Here is a 22,727-nt window from a genome sequence, read left to right as displayed (position 1 = left end):
ATTTGCATACTCAATTGTAAATTTGTAAACAAAAAGGTCACAACTCAGCTAATAATGCCAGAATTTGTATTTATATTAGTTTTTAAACGGCTAATACATTTGCATGCTCAATTGTAAATTTGTAAACAAAACTTTCACAGCTCAGCTAATAATGCCTGTATCCACTTCAGAATTTGTATTTATATTAGTTTTTACACGGCTAATACATTTGCATGCTCAATTGTAAAATTGTAAACAAAAAGTTCACAACTCAGATAATAGTGCATATATCCACTTCAGAATTTGTAATTATATTAGTTTTTACATGGCTAATACATTTGCATACTCAATTGTAAATTTGTAAACAAAAAGTTCACAACTCAGCTAATAATTCATGTATCCATTTCAGAATTTATATTCATATTAGTTTTTACACGGCTAATACATTTGCATGCTCAATTGTAAAATTGTAAACAAAAAGTTCACAACTCAGCTAATAATTCGTGTATCCACTTCAGAATTTGTATTTATATTAGTTTTTACACGGCTAATACATTTGCATGCTCAATTGTAAAATTGTAAACAAAAAGTTCACAACTCAGATAATAGTGCATATATCCACTTCAGAATTTGTAATTATATTAGTTTTTACATGGCTAATACATTTGCATACTCAATTGTAAATTTGTAAACAAAAAGTTCACAACTCAGCTAATAATGCATGTATCCACTTCAGAATTTGTATTTATATTAGTTTTTACACGGCTAATACATTTGCATGCTCAATTGTAAAATTGTAAACAAAAAGTTCACAACTCAGATAATAGTGCATATATCCACTTCAGAATTTGTAATTATATTAGTTTTTACATGGCTAATACATTTGCATACTCAATTGTAAAATTGTAAACAAAAAGTTCACAACTCAGCTAATAATTCATGTGTCCACTTCAGAATTTGTATTTATATTAGTTTTTACACGGCTAATACATTTGCATGCTCAATTGCAAATTTGTAAACAAAAAGTTCACAACTCAGATAATAGTGCATATATTCACTTCAGAATTTGTAATTATATTAGTTTTTACATGGCTAATACATTTGCATACTCAATTGTAAATTTGTAAACAAAAAGTTCACAACTCAGCTAATAATTCATGTATCCACTTCAGAATTTGTATTTATATTAGTTTTTACACGGCTAATACATTTGCATGCTCAATTGTAAATTTGTAAACAAAAAGTTCACAACTCAGATAATAGTGCATATATCCACTTCAGAATTTGTAATTATATTAGTTTTTACATGGCTAATACATTTGCATACTCAATTGTAAAATTGTAAACAAAAAGTTCACAACTCAGCTAATAATGCATGTATCCACTTCAGAATTTGTATTTATATTAGTTTTTACACGGCTAATACATTTGCATACTCAATTGTAAATTTGTAAACAAAAATTTCACAGCTCAGCTAATAATTCCTGTATCCACTTCATAATTTGTATTTATATTAGTTTTTACAGGGCTAATTCATTTGCATACTCAATTGTAAATTTGTAAACAAAAAGGTCACAACTCAGCTAATAATGCCAGAATTTGTATTTATATTAGTTTTTAAACGGCTAATACATTTGCATGCTCAATTGTAAATTTGTAAACAAAACTTTCACAGCTCAGCTAATAATGCCTGTATCCACTTCAGAATTTGTATTTATATTAGTTTTTACACGGCTAATACATTTGCATGCTCAATTGTAAAATTGTAAACAAAAAGTTCACAACTCAGATAATAGTGCATATATCCACTTCAGAATTTGTAATTATATTAGTTTTTACATGGCTAATACATTTGCATACTCAATTGTAAATTTGTAAACAAAAAGTTCACAACTCAGCTAATAATGCATGTATCCACTTCAGAATTTGTATTTATATTAGTTTTTACACGGCTAATACATTTGCATGCTCAATTGTAAAATTGTAAACAAAAAGTTCACAACTCAGATAATAGTGCATATATCCACTTCAGAATTTGTAATTATATTAGTTTTTACATGGCTAATACATTTGCATACTCAATTGTAAATTTGTAAACAAAAAGTTCACAACTCAGCTAATAATGCATGTATCCACTTCAGAATTTGTATTTATATTAGTTTTTACACGGCTAATACATTTGCATGCTCAATTGTAAAATTGTAAACAAAAAGTTCACAACTCAGCTAATAATTCATGTATCCACTTCAGAATTTGTATTTATATTAGTTTTTACACGGCTAATACATTTGCATGCTCAATTGTAAAATTGTAAACAAAAAGTTCACAACTCAGATAATAGTGCATATATCCACTTCAGAATTTGTAATTATATTAGTTTTTACATGGCTAATACATTTGCATACTCAATTGTAAAATTGTAAACAAAAAGTTCACAACTCAGCTAATAATTCATGTATCCACTTCAGAATTTGTATTTATATTAGTTTTTACAAGGCTAATACATTTGCATGCTCAATTGTAAATTTGTAAACAAAAAGTTCACAACTCAGATAATAGTGCATATATCCACTTCAGAATTTGTAATTATATTAGTTTTTACATGGCTAATACATTTGCATACTCAATTGTAAATTTGTAAACAAAAAGTTCACAACTCAGCTAATAATTCATGTATCCACTTCAGAATTTGTATTTATATTAGTTTTTACACGGCTAATACATTTGCATGCTCAATTGTAAAATTGTAAACAAAAAGTTCACAACTCAGATAATAGTGCATATATCCACTTCAGAATTTGTAATTATATTAGTTTTTACATGGCTAATACATTTGCATACTCAATTGTAAAATTGTAAACAAAAAGTTCACAACTCAGCTAATAATGCATGTATCCACTTCAGAATTTGTATTTATATTAGTTTTTACACGGCTAATACATTTGCATACTCAATTGTAAATTTGTAAACAAAAATTTCACAGCTCAGCTAATAATTCCTGTATCCACTTCAGAATTTGTATTTATATTAGTTTTTACAGGGCTAATTCATTTGCATACTCAATTGTAAATTTGTAAACAAAAAGGTCACAACTCAGCTTATAATGCCAGAATTTGTATTTATATTAGTTTTTAAACGGCTAATACATTTGCATGCTCAATTGTAAATTTGTAAACAAAACTTTCACAGCTCAGCTAATAATGCCTGTATCCACTTCAGAATTTGTATTTATATTAGTTTTTACACGGCTAATACATTTGCATGCTCAATTGTAAAATTGTAAACAAAAAGTTCACAATTCAGATAATAGTGCATATATCCACTTCAGAATTTGTAATTATATTAGTTTTTACATGGCTAATACATTTGCATACTCAATTGTAAATTTGTAAACAAAAAGTTCACAACTCAGCTAATAATTCATGTATCCACTTCAGAATTTATATTCATATTAGTTTTTACACGGCTAATACATTTGCATGCTCAATTGTAAAATTGTAAACAAAAAGTTCACAACTCAGATAATAGTGCATATATCCACTTCAGAATTTGTAATTATATTAGTTTTTACATGGCTAATACATTTGCATACTCAATTGTAAATTTGTAAACAAAAATTTCACAACTCAGCTAATAATGCCAGAATTTGTATTTATATTAGTTTTTACACGACTAATACATTTGCATGCTCAATTGTAAAATTGTAAACAAAAAGTTCACAACTCAGATAATAGTGCATATATTCACTTCAGAATTTGTAATTATATTAGTTTTTACATGGCTAATACATATCAATTGTAAATTTGTAAACAAAAAGTTCACAACTCAGCTAATAATTCATGTATCCACTTCAGAATTTGTATTTATATTAGTTTTTACACGGCTAATACATTTGCATGCTCAATTGTAAAACTGTAAACAAAAAGTTCACAACTCAGATAATAGTGCATATATCCACTTCAGAATTTGTAATTATATTAGTTTTTACATGGCTAATACATTTGCATACTCAATTGTAAATTTGTAAACAAAAAGTTCACAACTCAGCTAATAATGCATGTATCCACTTCAGAATTTGTATTTATATTAGTTTTTACAAGGTTAATACATTTGCATACTCAGGTATAAATTTGTAAACAAAAATTTCGCAACTCAGCTAATAATTCATGTATCCACTTCAGAATTTGTATTTATATTAGTTTTTACACGGCTAATACATTTGCATGCTCAATTGTAAAACTGTAAACAAAAAGTTCACAACTCAGATAATAGTGCATATATCCACTTCAGAATTTGTAATTATATTAGTTTTTACAAGGCTAATACATTTGCATACTCAATTGTAAATTTGTAAACAAAAAGTTCACAACTCAGCTAATAATGCATGTATCCACTTCAGAATTTGTATTTATATTAGTTTTTACACGGCTAATACATTTGCATGCTCAATTGTAAAATTGTAAACAAAAAGTTCACAACTCAGCTAATAATTCATGTATCCACTTCAGAATTTGTATTTATATTAGTTTTTACACGGCTAATACATTTGCATGCTCAATTGTAAAATTGTAAACAAAAAGTTCACAACTCAGATAATAGTGCATATATCCACTTCAGAATTTGTAATTATATTAGTTTTTACATGGCTAATACATTTGCATACTCAATTGTAAAATTGTAAACAAAAAGTTCACAACTCAGCTAATAATTCATGTATCCACTTCAGAATTTGTATTTATATTAGTTTTTACAAGGCTAATACATTTGCATGCTCAATTGTAAATTTGTAAACAAAAAGTTCACAACTCAGATAATAGTGCATATATCCACTTCAGAATTTGTAATTATATTAGTTTTTACATGGCTAATACATTTGCATACTCAATTGTAAATTTGTAAACAAAAAGTTCACAACTCAGCTAATAATTCATGTATCCACTTCAGAATTTGTATTTATATTAGTTTTTACACGGCTAATACATTTGCATGCTCAATTGTAAAATTGTAAACAAAAAGTTCACAACTCAGATAATAGTGCATATATCCACTTCAGAATTTGTAATTATATTAGTTTTTACATGGCTAATACATTTGCATACTCAATTGTAAAATTGTAAACAAAAAGTTCACAACTCAGCTAATAATGCATGTATCCACTTCAGAATTTGTATTTATATTAGTTTTTACACGGCTAATACATTTGCATACTCAATTGTAAATTTGTAAACAAAAATTTCACAGCTCAGCTAATAATTCCTGTATCCACTTCAGAATTTGTATTTATATTAGTTTTTACAGGGCTAATTCATTTGCATACTCAATTGTAAATTTGTAAACAAAAAGGTCACAACTCAGCTTATAATGCCAGAATTTGTATTTATATTAGTTTTTAAACGGCTAATACATTTGCATGCTCAATTGTAAATTTGTAAACAAAACTTTCACAGCTCAGCTAATAATGCCTGTATCCACTTCAGAATTTGTATTTATATTAGTTTTTACACGGCTAATACATTTGCATGCTCAATTGTAAAATTGTAAACAAAAAGTTCACAATTCAGATAATAGTGCATATATCCACTTCAGAATTTGTAATTATATTAGTTTTTACATGGCTAATACATTTGCATACTCAATTGTAAATTTGTAAACAAAAAGTTCACAACTCAGCTAATAATTCATGTATCCACTTCAGAATTTATATTCATATTAGTTTTTACACGGCTAATACATTTGCATGCTCAATTGTAAAATTGTAAACAAAAAGTTCACAACTCAGATAATAGTGCATATATCCACTTCAGAATTTGTAATTATATTAGTTTTTACATGGCTAATACATTTGCATACTCAATTGTAAATTTGTAAACAAAAATTTCACAACTCAGCTAATAATGCCAGAATTTGTATTTATATTAGTTTTTACACGACTAATACATTTGCATGCTCAATTGTAAAATTGTAAACAAAAAGTTCACAACTCAGATAATAGTGCATATATTCACTTCAGAATTTGTAATTATATTAGTTTTTACATGGCTAATACATATCAATTGTAAATTTGTAAACAAAAAGTTCACAACTCAGCTAATAATTCATGTATCCACTTCAGAATTTGTATTTATATTAGTTTTTACACGGCTAATACATTTGCATGCTCAATTGTAAAACTGTAAACAAAAAGTTCACAACTCAGATAATAGTGCATATATCCACTTCAGAATTTGTAATTATATTAGTTTTTACATGGCTAATACATTTGCATACTCAATTGTAAATTTGTAAACAAAAAGTTCACAACTCAGCTAATAATGCATGTATCCACTTCAGAATTTGTATTTATATTAGTTTTTACAAGGTTAATACATTTGCATACTCAGGTATAAATTTGTAAACAAAAATTTCGCAACTCAGCTAATAATTCATGTATCCACTTCAGAATTTGTATTTATATTAGTTTTTACACGGCTAATACATTTGCATGCTCAATTGTAAAACTGTAAACAAAAAGTTCACAACTCAGATAATAGTGCATATATCCACTTCAGAATTTGTAATTATATTAGTTTTTACAAGGCTAATACATTTGCATACTCAATTGTAAATTTGTAAGCAAAAAGTTAACAACTCAGCTAATAATGCATGTATCCACGGCAGAATTTGTACTTATATTAGTTTTTACACGGCTTATACATTTGCATACTCAATTGTAAATTTGTAAACAAAAAGTTCACAACTCAGATAATAGTGCATATATCCACTTCAGAATTTGTAATTATATTAGTTTTTACATGGCTAATACATTTGCATACTCAATTGTAAATTTGTAAACAAAAAGTTCACAACTCAGCTAATAATTCATGTATCCACTTCAGAATTTGTAATTATATTAGTTTTTACATGGCTAATACATTTGCATACTCAATTGTAAAATTGTAAACAAAAAGTTCACAACTCAGCTAATAATTCATGTATCCACTTCAGAATTTGTATTTATATTAGTTTTTACACGGCTAATACATTTGCATGCTCAATTGTAAAATTGTAAACAAAAAGTTCACAACTCAGATAATAGTGCATATATCCACTTCAGAATTTGTAATTATATTAGTTTTTACACGGCTAATACATTTGCATGCTCAATTGTAAAACTGTAAACAAAAAGTTCACAACTCAGATAATAATGCATGTATCCACTTCAGAATTTGTATTTATATTAGTTTTTACACGGCTAATACATTTGCATACTCAATTGTAAATTTGTAAACAAAAATTTCACAGCTCAGCTAATAATTCCTGTATCCACTTCAGAATTTGTATATATATTAGTTTTTACAGGGCTAATTCATTTGCATACTCAATTGTAAATTTGTAAACAAAAAGGTCACAACTCAGCTTATAATGCCAGAATTTGTATTTATATTAGTTTTTAAACGGCTAATACATTTGCATGCTCAATTGTAAATTTGTAAACAAAACTTTCACAGCTCAGCTAATAATGCCTGTATCCACTTCAGAATTTGTATTTATATTAGTTTTAACACGGCTAATACATTTGCATGCTCAATGGTAAAATTGTAAACAAAAAGTTCACAACTCAGATAATAGTGCATATATCCACTTCAGAATTTGTAATTATATTAGTTTTTACATGGCTAATACATTTGCATACTCAATTGTAAATTTGTAAACAAAAAGTTCACAACTCAGCTAATAATTCATGTATCCACTTCAGAATTTATATTCATATTAGTTTTTACACGGCTAATACATTTGCATGCTCAATTGTAAAATTGTAAACAAAAAGTTCACAACTCAGATAATAGTGCATATATCCACTTCAGAATTTGTAATTATATTAGTTTTTACATGGCTAATACATTTGCATACTCAATTGTAAATTTGTAAACAAAAAGTTCACAACTCAGCTAATAATGCATGTATCCACTTCAGAATTTGTAATTATATTAGTTTTTACATGGCTAATACACTTGCATACTCAATTGTAAAATTGTAAACAAAAAGTTCACAACTCAGCTAATAATTCATGTATCCACTTCAGAATTTGTATTTATATTAGTTTTTACACGGCTAATACATTTGCATGCTCAATTGTAAATTTGTAAACAAAAAGTTCACAACTCAGATAATAGTGCATATATCCACTTCAGAATTTGTAATTATATTAGTTTTTACATGGCTAATACATTTGCATACTCAATTGTAAATTTGTAAACAAAAAGTTCACAACTCAGCTAATAATTCATGTATCCACTTCAGAATTTGTATTTATATTAGTTTTTACACGGCTAATACATTTGCATGCTCAATTGTAAAATTGTAAACAAAAAGTTCACAACTCAGATAATAGTGCATATATCCACTTCAGAATTTGTAATTATATTAGTTTTTACATGGCTAATACATTTGCATACTCAATTGTAAAATTGTAAACAAAAAGTTCACAACTCAGCTAATAATGCATGTATCCACTTCAGAATTTGTATTTATATTAGTTTTTACACGGCTAATACATTTGCATACTCAATTGTAAATTTGTAAACAAAAATTTCACAGCTCAGCTAATAATTCCTGTATCCACTTCAGAATTTGTATTTATATTAGTTTTTACAGGGCTAATTCATTTGCATACTCAATTGTAAATTTGTAAACAAAAAGGTCACAACTCAGCTTATAATGCCAGAATTTGTATTTATATTAGTTTTTAAACGGCTAATACATTTGCATGCTCAATTGTAAATTTGTAAACAAAACTTTCACAGCTCAGCTAATAATGCCTGTATCCACTTCAGAATTTGTATTTATATTAGTTTTTACACGGCTAATACATTTGCATGCTCAATTGTAAAATTGTAAACAAAAAGTTCACAATTCAGATAATAGTGCATATATCCACTTCAGAATTTGTAATTATATTAGTTTTTACATGGCTAATACATTTGCATACTCAATTGTAAATTTGTAAACAAAAAGTTCACAACTCAGCTAATAATTCATGTATCCACTTCAGAATTTATATTCATATTAGTTTTTACACGGCTAATACATTTGCATGCTCAATTGTAAAATTGTAAACAAAAAGTTCACAACTCAGATAATAGTGCATATATCACCTTCAGAATTTGTAATTATATTAGTTTTTACATGGCTAATACATTTGCATACTCAATTGTAAATTTGTAAACAAAAATTTCACAACTCAGCTAATAATGCCAGAATTTGTATTTATATTAGTTTTTACACGACTAATACATTTGCATGCTCAATTGTAAAATTGTAAACAAAAAGTTCACAACTCAGATAATAGTGCATATATTCACTTCAGAATTTGTAATTATATTAGTTTTTACATGGCTAATACATATCAATTGTAAATTTGTAAACAAAAAGTTCACAACTCAGCTAATAATTCATGTATCCACTTCAGAATTTGTATTTATATTAGTTTTTACACGGCTAATACATTTGCATGCTCAATTGTAAAACTGTAAACAAAAAGTTCACAACTCAGATAATAGTGCATATATCCACTTCAGAATTTGTAATTATATTAGTTTTTACATGGCTAATACATTTGCATACTCAATTGTAAATTTGTAAACAAAAAGTTCACAACTCAGCTAATAATGCATGTATCCACTTCAGAATTTGTATTTATATTAGTTTTTACAAGGTTAATACATTTGCATACTCAGGTATAAATTTGTAAACAAAAATTTCGCAACTCAGCTAATAATTCATGTATCCACTTCAGAATTTGTATTTATATTAGTTTTTACACGGCTAATACATTTGCATGCTCAATTGTAAAACTGTAAACAAAAAGTTCACAACTCAGATAATAGTGCATATATCCACTTCAGAATTTGTAATTATATTAGTTTTTACAAGGCTAATACATTTGCATACTCAATTGTAAATTTGTAAGCAAAAAGTTAACAACTCAGCTAATAATGCATGTATCCACGGCAGAATTTGTACTTATATTAGTTTTTACACGGCTTATACATTTGCATACTCAATTGTAAATTTGTAAACAAAAAGTTCACAACTCAGATAATAGTGCATATATCCACTTCAGAATTTGTAATTATATTAGTTTTTACATGGCTAATACATTTGCATACTCAATTGTAAATTTGTAAACAAAAAGTTCACAACTCAGCTAATAATTCATGTATCCACTTCAGAATTTGTAATTATATTAGTTTTTACATGGCTAATACATTTGCATACTCAATTGTAAATTTGTAAACAAAAATTTCACAACTCAGCTAATAATGCCAGAATTTGTATTTATATTAGTTTTTACACGACTAATACATTTGCATGCTCAATTGTAAAATTGTAAACAAAAAGTTCACAACTCAGATAATAGTGCATATATTCACTTCAGAATTTGTAATTATATTAGTTTTTACATGGCTAATACATATCAATTGTAAATTTGTAAACAAAAAGTTCACAACTCAGCTAATAATTCATGTATCCACTTCAGAATTTGTATTTATATTAGTTTTTACACGGCTAATACATTTGCATGCTCAATTGTAAAACTGTAAACAAAAAGTTCACAACTCAGATAATAGTGCATATATCCACTTCAGAATTTGTAATTATATTAGTTTTTACATGGCTAATACATTTGCATACTCAATTGTAAATTTGTAAACAAAAATTTCACAGCTCAGCTAATAATTCCTGTATCCACTTCAGAATTTGTATTTATATTAGTTTTTACAGGGCTAATTCATTTGCATACTCAATTGTAAATTTGTAAACAAAAAGGTCACAACTCAGCTTATAATGCCAGAATTTGTATTTATATTAGTTTTTAAACGGCTAATACATTTGCATGCTCAATTGTAAATTTGTAAACAAAACTTTCACAGCTCAGCTAATAATGCCTGTATCCACTTCAGAATTTGTATTTATATTAGTTTTTACACGGCTAATACATTTGCATGCTCAATTGTAAAATTGTAAACAAAAAGTTCACAACTCAGATAATAGTGCATATATTCACTTCAGAATTTGTAATTATATTAGTTTTTACATGGCTAATACATATCAATTGTAAATTTGTAAACAAAAAGTTCACAACTCAGCTAATAATTCATGTATCCACTTCAGAATTTGTATTTATATTAGTTTTTACACGGCTAATACATTTGCATGCTCAATTGTAAAACTGTAAACAAAAAGTTCACAACTCAGATAATAATGCATGTATCCACTTCAGAATTTGTATTTATATTAGTTTTTACACGGCTAATACATTTGCATACTCAATTGTAAATTTGTAAACAAAAATTTCACAGCTCAGCTAATAATTCCTGTATCCACTTCAGAATTTGTATTTATATTAGTTTTTACAGGGCTAATTCATTTGCATACTCAATTGTAAATTTGTAAACAAAAAGGTCACAACTCAGCTTATAATGCCAGAATTTGTATTTATATTAGTTTTTAAACGGCTAATACATTTGCATGCTCAATTGTAAATTTGTAAACAAAACTTTCACAGCTCAGCTAATAATGCCTGTATCCACTTCAGAATTTGTATTTATATTAGTTTTTACACGGCTAATACATTTGCATGCTCAATTGTGAAGCTGTCGGGGGCCGTGGCAAGTACAAGTCCAGAAAATTCCCAATAAAAGCTGGCAGAGTTCGATATGCTGATGAGGAGGACAAACGATCCGTCTTCTTTGGAATTTATTTTCATAGTAGTAAAAAAAAGAGAGCCGTACACCCAACATGGCGACAGGTACATTTTGTTCCCAGAGATGCTCCCCTGGCGACATTGCCCCTTGTTCAGCTTGAACATTCTCCCCCCCCGCGCAAGAGGAATGCTTGCGATCTACGAGAGGGAGCATCGTCCGGAAAGGATCCATCCCAGCGTCGTATTTTGTGCCATCGGCAAGCCGTCCTGACCCGGGAGGATACCCGGCAGCATCAGGTCAGCGTAAACGTCCGCTCCCAGCACAACCGACACTAGCGATGGGTGGAACCACCGGTCATCCGCCAATGTGACATTCTGAAACATGTCCTGCACCTTCGGGTCCAGCGGTTGCCCCGGCGTTCGTGTCTGCATCTGCTCGTCCACTAGCATCAGAAGCTGCTTGCTCATCTTGGAGGCCTTGGAGCGCATCTCGGTGGTGCACACCCGTTGGTCGCCAATGCCCGTGATGGCCAGATTAAGGGCTTTAACCAGGGAGATGTGGATGCGACTCACAGGACAGCACGGATCCACCAGGGCTCGGACATCAAACCGCTTTTGGTCGGATCCGATTAGCACGGACGCGGTCGGGAGGATGCTAACACTTGTGCGCGCCAGGATAGGCGTGCACGACCGGCTGCGGGATGGAGACATATCCATTGGCGTGGCGGGCCGCCGAGATCCGGATACAGGCCCCTGATGGCGCTGCTGTGATTGACGCTGAGGCCGAGAATCCGAGGGTGGGTTGCGCCTTTGTCGGGGTAGCGAAGAGCGAGGCTGCCCAGTGTGGATGTGTAGCAGCGTGTGATGAGCCTCATGGCATATATGACACCTCGCTGTACTGCGGCACGACCGACCGGAGTGCTCGTGTGCCAGACAGTTTGCGCAGTACTTGTTAATGAGTACCGCGCGGAGCCGCTTCACAGCCGGCAGTTGGAGAAACCGTCGGCAAACCCTCAGTGCGTGGACTCCCCTGCAGACTCGACATCTGTATACATTGCTCCCGGATGAGCGACGAGGATTTTGGTGGGTCGTTGGAGCCATTGTGTACACGGATCTAAATTAAAAAAGAGAGATGGATAAATATGATAATGAAGTGTTATGGATGAGGATGAACAAGACACGTGGACGGAACGACGACGTTGGATGACACAACTTAGGACTAGTACATGTCAATTGGAAGGATTACTCTATTGAGGAGTCACTGTGGTCAATGGGGCCGTCCATTGGGAGGCGAATCATTTTCGCCACTGGCCGTCGGATGACGCCCCGTGCTGTAAGCACGTCTGCAACTCTGACCTTGCCGTCGGCGCCCGGACATACCAACTGGATACGCCCAAGCCGCCATTCGTTGGCTGGCAAGCTCTCCTCCTTGATCACAACCATGTCTCCCGCTTGGAGATCTCGTGATGGGAACTTCCATTTGTTCCTTTTGTGGAGCTCCTTCAGATATTCCTCCTTCCAACGCACACAGAACTGCTGATGCAGGGCCTTCAACCTCCGCCACCGATTGATGATGGAAATAGGATTTTCCTCAATCAGAGGCTCCGATACCGCAAGAAGTGGTCCACCAATTAGAAAATGTCCGGGGCTAAGAGCCACAAGGTCAGTGGGATCTTCGGACATTGGTGAAATAGGCCTGGAGTTTAAACAGGCCTCAATTTTCGCAAGGAGGGTAGCCAGTTCTTCGAAGGTGTACTTCCCTGCTGCTGTGTACTTGTAGAAGTGAGCCTTGAAACTTTTCACACCCGCCTCCCAGAGCCCTCCCATGTGAGGCGCGCCAGGAGGGTTGAAATGCCAGTCCAAGTTCTGAAGGCTGTGTTTGGAGAGGATCAGTGTTCTGGTTGATTCCATAAAGTCTCTGGATAAGGACGTGGAGGCTCCGACGAACGTTTTCCCGTTGTCAGAGTAGACATGTTGTGGACACCCACGGCGAGCAGAAAAACGAGAGAAGGCAGCTAAAAATTTCTCTGTCGTCAAGTCGGACGTCGCTTCGAGATGGATGGCCCTGGTACTAAAGCAAACAAAAACGCAGACGTACCCCTTTGTGACTCTGCAGCCTCGACCGACATAACTCTTGATGTCAAATGGCCCCGCGAAATCCATGCCTGTATGAGTGAATGGCCTGGAGAAAGAGGATCTCGCCCGGGGTAAATCCCCCATCAACTGCCTCTGCAGGTTCTTCTTGTGGATGACACAAACTCGGCACGAGTGGATTGTGTGTTTCACCAACCTCTGAAGCTTAGGAATCCAGAATTTAGACCGAATCAGTCTCACCATTAACTGATTCCCCCCATGCAAGGATATGCGATGGGTAAACAGGGCTTGTAGTTTCGCGAACCTACATCGCGCTGGGATGATGATAGGATGTTTTTCATCATAACTGAGCATGTCAGATGCTTGTAAACGGCCGCTTGCTCTCAAGACCCCCTTTCTGTCAAGAAAGGGGTTTAAGTTAGAAATTGTACTTGAGGATGGAATTTGCTGCTTGTTACTTAAAGCCTTATATTCGACGGGGAACTCGTTCTTTTGAGTGAACACGATTAATCGCTCTTGCACGTCGGACAACTCCGCCGAAGTGAGTGCTGCCGATGGGGGTATGTCTTCCTTTTTGCAATTTTTCGCAAAACGGATCACGTATGCTAGAACCCGCAGCGCCCTGTCGAAGGTTGAAAAACGCTCTAGGATATCCACTGCTGGCGGCACTGTGGCACTGTGACATTTGATAGGCCGTTGCTCCATCTCGGTTTCCGGATTAACCAGTGGTTCACTCGGCCACTGCTCCTGCTTGAGTGGCAGCCAAGCCGGCCCGTGCCACCAAAGTGTGCTGTCCTTAAGCTCTTGGGGCGAGACGCCTCGGCTTGCCAGATCAGCTGGATTGTCTTCGGATCGTACATGGCCCCATTTGCTTTCGTTGGTGCGCTGTTCGATCTTTGCGACCCTGTTGGCCACGAATGTCGTCCAGGTGCATGCTGGCTTGCCTAGCCATGCAAGAACTATAGTAGAGTCTGTCCAATAAAAAATCTCATAAGCTTTAGGAGGCAATTCGGAAATTACTGATGCTGCTAGCTCAGTGAGCAGCACTGCTCCGCACAACTCCAGGCGGGGTATGGAGATGGACCTGACGGGAGCGACTCTGGTCTTGGATGCCAGCAAATGGGCACAACAGCCGTCAGCCGTTTCGACTCGGACGAAAATAGCAGCCCCATACGCGTCCTGTGACGCATCGCAAAACGCATGGTACTGCACCTTGGCAGCAGGATGGAAACGCACCCACCTCGGAATACGAATTTCCCTCAGGGTCGGATACCCTTTCAAAAACTCTTGCCACTTGGTCACAAGGTCGGTGGGGAGTGGCTGATCCCAGCCTAGCTCCCGTAGCCAAATTTCCTGCATGAAAATCTTGGCTCGGATTACGAAAGGCGATAACCACCCTGCCGGGTCGAACAGTTTGGCTATTTGAGACAAAACCTCTCGTTTGGTGTAGGCAGGTTGCAGGGAGATCACCATTGGAACAAAAAAGAAACTATCGGATGTAGCTTGCCAACGGATCCCAAGAGTTTTCGCCGTGCTGGCATCTTCCAGCTCAAGGAAGTCTGCACTGACCAAATGTTCCCTCGGAATCGCTTGTAGGAGTCTCCTTTCGTTTGAGGTCCACTTGCGCAGTGGAAAACCGGCACTCTCGAGAGCCAGCCGAAGCTCTTTAATGGCTAAAACTGCCGACTGCTGAGTGTGAGCCCCTGCGAGCACATCGTCCACGTACATGAAGTTCGAAATGATGTCGCTGGCCAAAGGATATTGGCCTCGGATGTCCTGAGCCAACTGCTGAAGCACTCTGATGGCCAGGAAGGGCGCACAATTTACGCCGAAGGTGACTGTGTCGAGTTCATAGTCACAGAGCTCACCGTATTTGTTGCGGAATAAGATTCTCTGAAAGCGCGTGTGATCAGGATTGACCCGGATTTGCCGATACATCTTTGTGATGTCCGCATTGAAAACATACTTAAAGAAACGCCATTTTAGAATCTGAATAGTCAGATCGGACTGTAGTACAGGCCCCGCATGAAGGATATCATTGAGGCTGTTCCCGTTTGATGAGGGATTGGAAGCGTTGAACACGACGCGAACCTTCGTCGTGGTGCTATCTGGTTTGAAGACAGCGTGATGAGGCAGATAAAAACTGCTAGAGTCGTCAGGGGAGACTTGGTGCATATGACCTAAGTCTAAGTACTCTCGAATGACTGAGTCGTACTGCTCCTTCAATGGAAGATCTTTACTTAATCGCATTTCGTTTCGGAGGTACTGAGCTAGTGCGATGGGTCTGGAATGTCCAAGCTTAATATTGTCCGGCTCTTTAAAGGGCAACGAAACAACATATCTTCCATCGTCACTTCTTTTGGTGGATCGGATAAAGTTCTCCTCGCGAACCGAGGTGGATTCCTTAACCAGCTTCACTGGAACATCCTCCACCTCCCAAAATTTTGTGAGGATGCTGTCTAGTTTGGATTCCTTGACTGCTAATCGGGCTGAAAAGGAGCAGACTCTGCTTGTGGGACTCGCTGCAATCGGACCGCAAAGAATCCACCCGAATATGGTCTCTTGCCCCAGGAGTGTTCCACAAATATTGGAATGGGAGCCGCTTAGGAGGATCGATGGCAGGATATCGGCACCAATAAGCACGTCAATCTGCGAGCTTCGGAAGAAATTTGGATCTGCTAGTTGCAACGGTGGAAGATCCTTTAATGAGGCCTCTGGTAGAGTGTAGGATGGGAGATTACCAGCTAACTGGGGTAACACGTATGCACAAGTCTCAATCTGGATATGGGGCTTGACGGAAGAACCTATGATGAGTTGACACCTCTTACGAGGCTGAGCGGCAACGGAAAGGTTGACCCCCGAAACTTGGGCCTGAATGGACTCATATGGCAACTTAATTAGGTTGAACAACCGTTCTGAGATGAAGGTTGCCTCGGAACCTGAGTCAATGAGTGCCCGTGCTGAGTATTTTATGCCCAAATGGCAAACTTCTATCAATGCCGTACTCAGTAGGACCCCTTGCGTGTTAACGGCAAGAAACGTTTGCACATTCGCTTGACTCGTCGATGGAGTGGACTGTATCTGTTGCTGGGTTGCTGTGGATGGATGGGACTGCTGGTCAGGCATAACCACTGAATGGACTGGCAGAGGTGTACTTCGATGCAGGAGAGTATTGTGACGTCCATTGCAGGTGTAGCAATTATGCGTACTGTTGCAATCCCGGAGCAGATGCGTTCTTGCGAAACAGTTTAAGCACAACTTCTGCTGTTTTACATGTTTCTCTCGATCTGCGACTGACATGCGTAAGAATAGAGGACATAATCGGACTGGATGGTTCTCCTGTGCGCAGAGTTTGCAGGATTGCGGGTTTACCGTAACTCTGTTTTCGAAGGTCTGGATCGACCGCGAGCTATTTTCAGCCCTCAGTGCCCTGGATTGAACGCTCGCGTTTGGCTTGAACTCCTCAATCGCCTCAAGCGTTCGATGACGATCTTTTAAGAAAGCCTGGAATTCAGCCCAAAGTGGAATCTCTGACTTATTTAGCAGGGACTGTTCCCACAGAGCCAAAGTTAGTTTTGGCAACTTGGACGAGCACAGGAAAACAAGCAGGCAATCCCAATTCGTGGTCTCGACTCTTGCTAATTGCAGGGCCGTTAAACAACCTTGGATTGTGCTCTCTAAATGCTTCAAGGATTTTCCGCATTCCTGGGCAACAGAAGGCAAATTAAACAAGATCTTTAATTGGCTATTGACCAGCAGCCTCTTGTTCTCGAACCGATTCTGCAAGTTTCTCCACGCTGACTCAAAACCATCATTGGTCAACGGAGATAAGGCCACAATGGATTTGGCCTCGCCGCTCGTCTTTGCATTGAGATGGAACAGTTTTTCGACTTCTGAAAGCCGAGGATTGCGTACATAGATGGCGGAGAAAAGGTCCCGAAATGTGGGCCATTGAACATAGTCACCATTGAAAACTTCGCACTCAACTGGAGGTAGGCGACATCCGCCCTGAGACGGCATCAGATTGGAGGACTGAACAGACTGTGGCGCGCGTAAATTTTCAATGATCTCATTGAGGTTTGCTGCGCACCGCTCGTAAACGGTATAACAGTAGTCATACTTGGATTGCATGACTGTTATTGTGTCTTTGCAGTTTTGACTGGCCAGCACTTCGGAGCACGTCTCGTACTCCCTTTCCACCTTGTCCCAAAGAGCCCTGATCTGCTCGAGTCGAACCCTACTCGTGTGGATGGACGGACCTTGGTCAGTCGGGGTGTTGAATCTGGCTTCGAACTGACCCATCCTATCGGTTATGGTCGTGAATTTCACCAAAGCCTTGTCTCCCTCAGCTTGAGCCCTTTTTTCAGTTGCTCTAGTGACCTGGGAAGACACGACTGATTTCGCGGCCCTTGTGGATGGTGCAGGCGGTAGAACTTCGAGCGACGTGCTCGTAGATTTACGTGGAGTGGTGGTTGCTAATGGGCTTTTGCTTCGAGAGGATTTTCGTTTTCGGAAGGCACAGAGGATTCACTCGTTGCCCTGCCTCTGGAAGACGCCTCCGCTGTAGAAACGGTCAGACGGGGTTTTGGTTCCTCACCGTCGCCGTTTTCCATGTTAAACTCTTGTTGGGGCCGCTGGATAAGCGCAGGAAAACAGAGTTAATCGAAAAAATTATATTTATCGATTTGGAATAAGTGCAGGGACGCTGGATAAGCGTAAATAAACAAATAATACTCGAAAAGGATGTTATCGATTTTTAAAAAACAGGGACGCTGGATAAGCGCAGGAAAACAGAGTTAGTCGAAAAAATTATATTTATCGATTTGGAATAAGTGCAGGGACGCTGGATAAGCGTAAATAAACAAATAATACTCGAAAAGGATGTTATCGATTTTAAATCAAAACAGGGACGCTGGATAAGCGCAGGAAAACAGAGTTAATCGAAAAAATTATATTTATCGATTTGGAATAAGTGCAGGGACGCTGGATAAGCGTAAATAAACAGATAATACCCGAAAAGGATGTTATCGATTTTAATTAGTACGGGGACGCTGGATGAAGCGTTCAAAATTTATGATTATCGATTTTAAATCAATACAGGGACGCTGGATAACGCGTTGGCACGTATGCACTCGATTCGAAAGATATGGGGGCGCTGGATAACGCGTAGAACAAATTAATCGAAAGAAATGCTATCGATACTCAATTAATACGGGGACGCTGGATGACGCGTTGGCACGGATGAACTCAGTTCAAAAGATATGGGGGCGCTGGATAACGCGTTGGCACGGATGTACTCGGTTTGAAAGATATGGGGGCGCTGAATAACGCGTAGAACAGATTAATCGAAAAAATGCTCTCGATTTCCACTTGATACGGGGACGCTGGATAACGCGTTGACTGAATTAATCGAAAAAGAATGCTATCGATTTCAAAGGAATTAAAAAAAATAAAAAAGTCGAAAAAGGGTTTTATCGATTTGGGTATGAACCGAGGAGAAAAAAAAATATGTAGAATGAATTATTCGGAGACAAATAAATGTTTGTCGAAAAATACTGTGGGGATGGAAGTGAAGACAAAAGGATTAATCGAAAATGTATGCTTATCGCCTTTTTAGATATACTTGGACGCTGGATAATGCGTACCAAAATAATCGGAACGGTGTACACGATTCGAAAAAAAAATTAGGTTGTAAATTAGTTGAATTGAAACTCAAAAACCAAAAAAAATGCACCCCAGTGTGAACGGCTCATTAACAGACTCAGCCGCGTATGGTAATAGTGTCGCAACCTTGGCGGCCAGTACCTACATACATATGTATGTATTTACGCAAAATAAACAAACAAAAAAAACTATTAAAAACGCAGATTTTAATTTTGTTTGTTTCACTTGGTTTTGTGTTTGAATGCAGCGACACTGATAGCTGCCGATGCTCAATTGCCGGTCCAGCAATTTATATGGATATGTGCATATACATATGTATGTATGCACGTATGATCGGCCAGCTGGAGGAGGGGGTTATCTTTATTTATCTTTTTGTTTTGTTGTTAATGTGCAGTGGATGGAAAATATGTATATTTGTGGTGGATGGAATATGTATGATCTTTATTTATTTCTCTTCTAAATGCCGCCGATTTGTGAACCAAAGGTAATGTACAGATGTATGTTCATAAATCGGCAATGTTCGTACATACCTATGTGCGTATGCAAATTGTGCAAGTATGTACGTACATATACTACGGAATCGGTGTGGATGTATGGTTTTTTATGTATGGAAAAAACTGGATGTAAACCTTTTTGGATATTGGCTGATTTAGAACATAGGAGAGGGGCATATAGCCATGTAAACACATGCATATATATACATATACTACTGCCCAAGTTGGTAGTGTTTTAAATAAATTGGATGCAGCAGTATATCTACATATATATGCATGTATGTACATACATATATGATGGGAATTTCGGCACCGTACTTATCTTGGCAAAAAGGCGCTGGAATATCTCGGGCGAAGGACCAAAAAATGAAGCTGTCGGGGGCCGTGGCAAGTACAAGTCCAGAAAATTCCCAATAAAAGCTGGCAGAGTTCGATATGCTGATGAGGAGGACAAACGATCCGTCTTCTTTGGAATTTATTTTCATAGTAGTAAAAAAAAGAGAGCCGTACACCCAACATGGCGACAGGTACATTTTGTTCCCAGAGATGCTCCCCTGGCGACATTGCCCCTTGTTCAGCTTGAACAAATTGTAAAATTGTAAACAAAAAGTTCACAATTCAGATAATAGTGCATATATCCACTTCAGAATTTGTAATTATATTAGTTTTTACATGGCTAATACATTTGCATACTCAATTGTAAATTTGTAAACAAAAAGTTCACAACTCAGCTAATAATTCATGTATCCACTTCAGAATTTATATTCATATTAGTTTTTACACGGCTAATACATTTGCATGCTCAATTGTAAAATTGTAAACAAAAAGTTCACAACTCAGATAATAGTGCATATATCCACTTCAGAATTTGTAATTATATTAGTTTTTACATGGCTAATACATTTGCATACTCAATTGTAAATTTGTAAACAAAAATTTCACAACTCAGCTAATAATGCCAGAATTTGTATTTATATTAGTTTTTACACGACTAATACATTTGCATGCTCAATTGTAAAATTGTAAACAAAAAGTTCACAACTCAGATAATAGTGCATATATTCACTTCAGAATTTGTAATTATATTAGTTTTTACATGGCTAATACATATCAATTGTAAATTTGTAAACAAAAAGTTCACAACTCAGCTAATAATTCATGTATCCACTTCAGAATTTGTATTTATATTAGTTTTTACACGGCTAATACATTTGCATGCTCAATTGTAAAACTGTAAACAAAAAGTTCACAACTCAGATAATAGTGCATATATCCACTTCAGAATTTGTAATTATATTAGTTTTTACATGGCTAATACATTTGCATACTCAATTGTAAATTTGTAAACAAAAAGTTCACAACTCAGCTAATAATGCATGTATCCACTTCAGAATTTGTATTTATATTAGTTTTTACAAGGTTAATACATTTGCATACTCAGGTATAAATTTGTAAACAAAAATTTCGCAACTCAGCTAATAATTCATGTATCCACTTCAGAATTTGTATTTATATTAGTTTTTACACGGCTAATACATTTGCATGCTCAATTGTAAAACTGTAAACAAAAAGTTCACAACTCAGATAATAGTGCATATATCCACTTCAGAATTTGTAATTATATTAGTTTTTACAAGGCTAATACATTTGCATACTCAATTGTAAATTTGTAAGCAAAAAGTTAACAACTCAGCTAATAATGCATGTATCCACGGCAGAATTTGTACTTATATTAGTTTTTACACGGCTTATACATTTGCATACTCAATTGTAAATTTGTAAACAAAAAGTTCACAACTCAGATAATAGTGCATATATCCACTTCAGAATTTGTAATTATATTAGTTTTTACATGGCTAATACATTTGCATACTCAATTGTAAATTTGTAAACAAAAAGTTCACAACTCAGCTAATAATTCATGTATCCACTTCAGAATTTGTAATTATATTAGTTTTTACATGGCTAATACATTTGCATACTCAATTGTAAAATTGTAAACAAAAAGTTCACAACTCAGCTAATAATTCATGTATCCACTTCAGAATTTGTATTTATATTAGTTTTTACACGGCTAATACATTTGCATGCTCAATTGTAAAATTGTAAACAAAAAGTTCACAACTCAGATAATAGTGCATATATCCACTTCAGAATTTGTAATTATATTAGTTTTTACATGGCTAATACATTTGCATACTCAATTGTAAAATTGTAAACAAAAAGTTCACAACTCAGCTAATAATGCATGTATCCACTTCAGAATTTGTATTTATATTAGTTTTTACACGGCTAATACATTTGCATACTCAATTGTAAATTTGTAAACAAAAATTTCACAGCTCAGCTAATAATGCCTGTATCCACTTCAGAATTTGTATTTATATTAGTTTTTACAGGGCTAATTCATTTGCATACTCAATTGTAAATTTGTAAACAAAAAGGTCACAACTCAGCTAATAATGCCAGAATTTGTATTTATATTAGTTTTTAAACGGCTAATACATTTGCATGCTCAATTGTAAATTTGTAAACAAAACTTTCACAGCTCAGCTAATAATGCCTGTATCCACTTCAGAATTTGTATTTATATTAGTTTTAACACGGCTAATACATTTGCATGCTCAATTGTAAAATTGTAAACAAAAAGTTCACAACTCAGATAATAGTGCATATATCCACTTCAGAATTTGTAATTATATTAGTTTTTACATGGCTAATACATTTGCATACTCAATTGTAAATTTGTAAACAAAAAGTTCACAACTCAGCTAATAATTCATGTATCCACTTCAGAATTTATATTCATA

The 22,727-nt window shown here is 35.3% G+C and overlaps 2 protein-coding genes across 2 annotated transcripts; both read right to left on the bottom strand.

Annotated features, from left to right (window-relative positions):
- Positions 1 to 12,504: 12,504 nt before the first annotated feature.
- Positions 12,505 to 16,099, bottom strand: LOC138929308 (uncharacterized). Its single transcript, XM_070288757.1, has 2 exons — positions 13,022 to 16,099; positions 12,505 to 12,779 (listed from the first exon to the last, which is right to left on the bottom strand). Exons 1-2 carry the CDS (start codon positions 16,007 to 16,009, stop codon positions 12,618 to 12,620), a joined length of 3,150 nt encoding a protein of 1,049 aa, XP_070144858.1. The 5' UTR covers positions 16,010 to 16,099; the 3' UTR covers positions 12,505 to 12,617.
- Positions 16,030 to 18,061, bottom strand: LOC138929307 (uncharacterized). Its single transcript, XM_070288756.1, has 2 exons — positions 16,114 to 18,061; positions 16,030 to 16,043 (listed from the first exon to the last, which is right to left on the bottom strand). The coding sequence occupies exons 1-2, from the start codon at positions 18,059 to 18,061 to the stop codon at positions 16,030 to 16,032; spliced, it is 1,962 nt and encodes a 653-aa protein (XP_070144857.1).
- Between the last annotated feature and the right edge of the window lie 4,666 nt (positions 18,062 to 22,727).

This window comes from Drosophila kikkawai, unplaced genomic scaffold (assembly GCF_030179895.1).
Source record: "Drosophila kikkawai strain 14028-0561.14 unplaced genomic scaffold, DkikHiC1v2 scaffold_127, whole genome shotgun sequence".
Taxonomy (NCBI): Eukaryota; Metazoa; Arthropoda; class Insecta; order Diptera; family Drosophilidae; genus Drosophila; species Drosophila kikkawai.
Note: the sequence above shows the minus strand (reverse complement) of the source record. Positions and strands in the feature narration are given on the sequence as shown.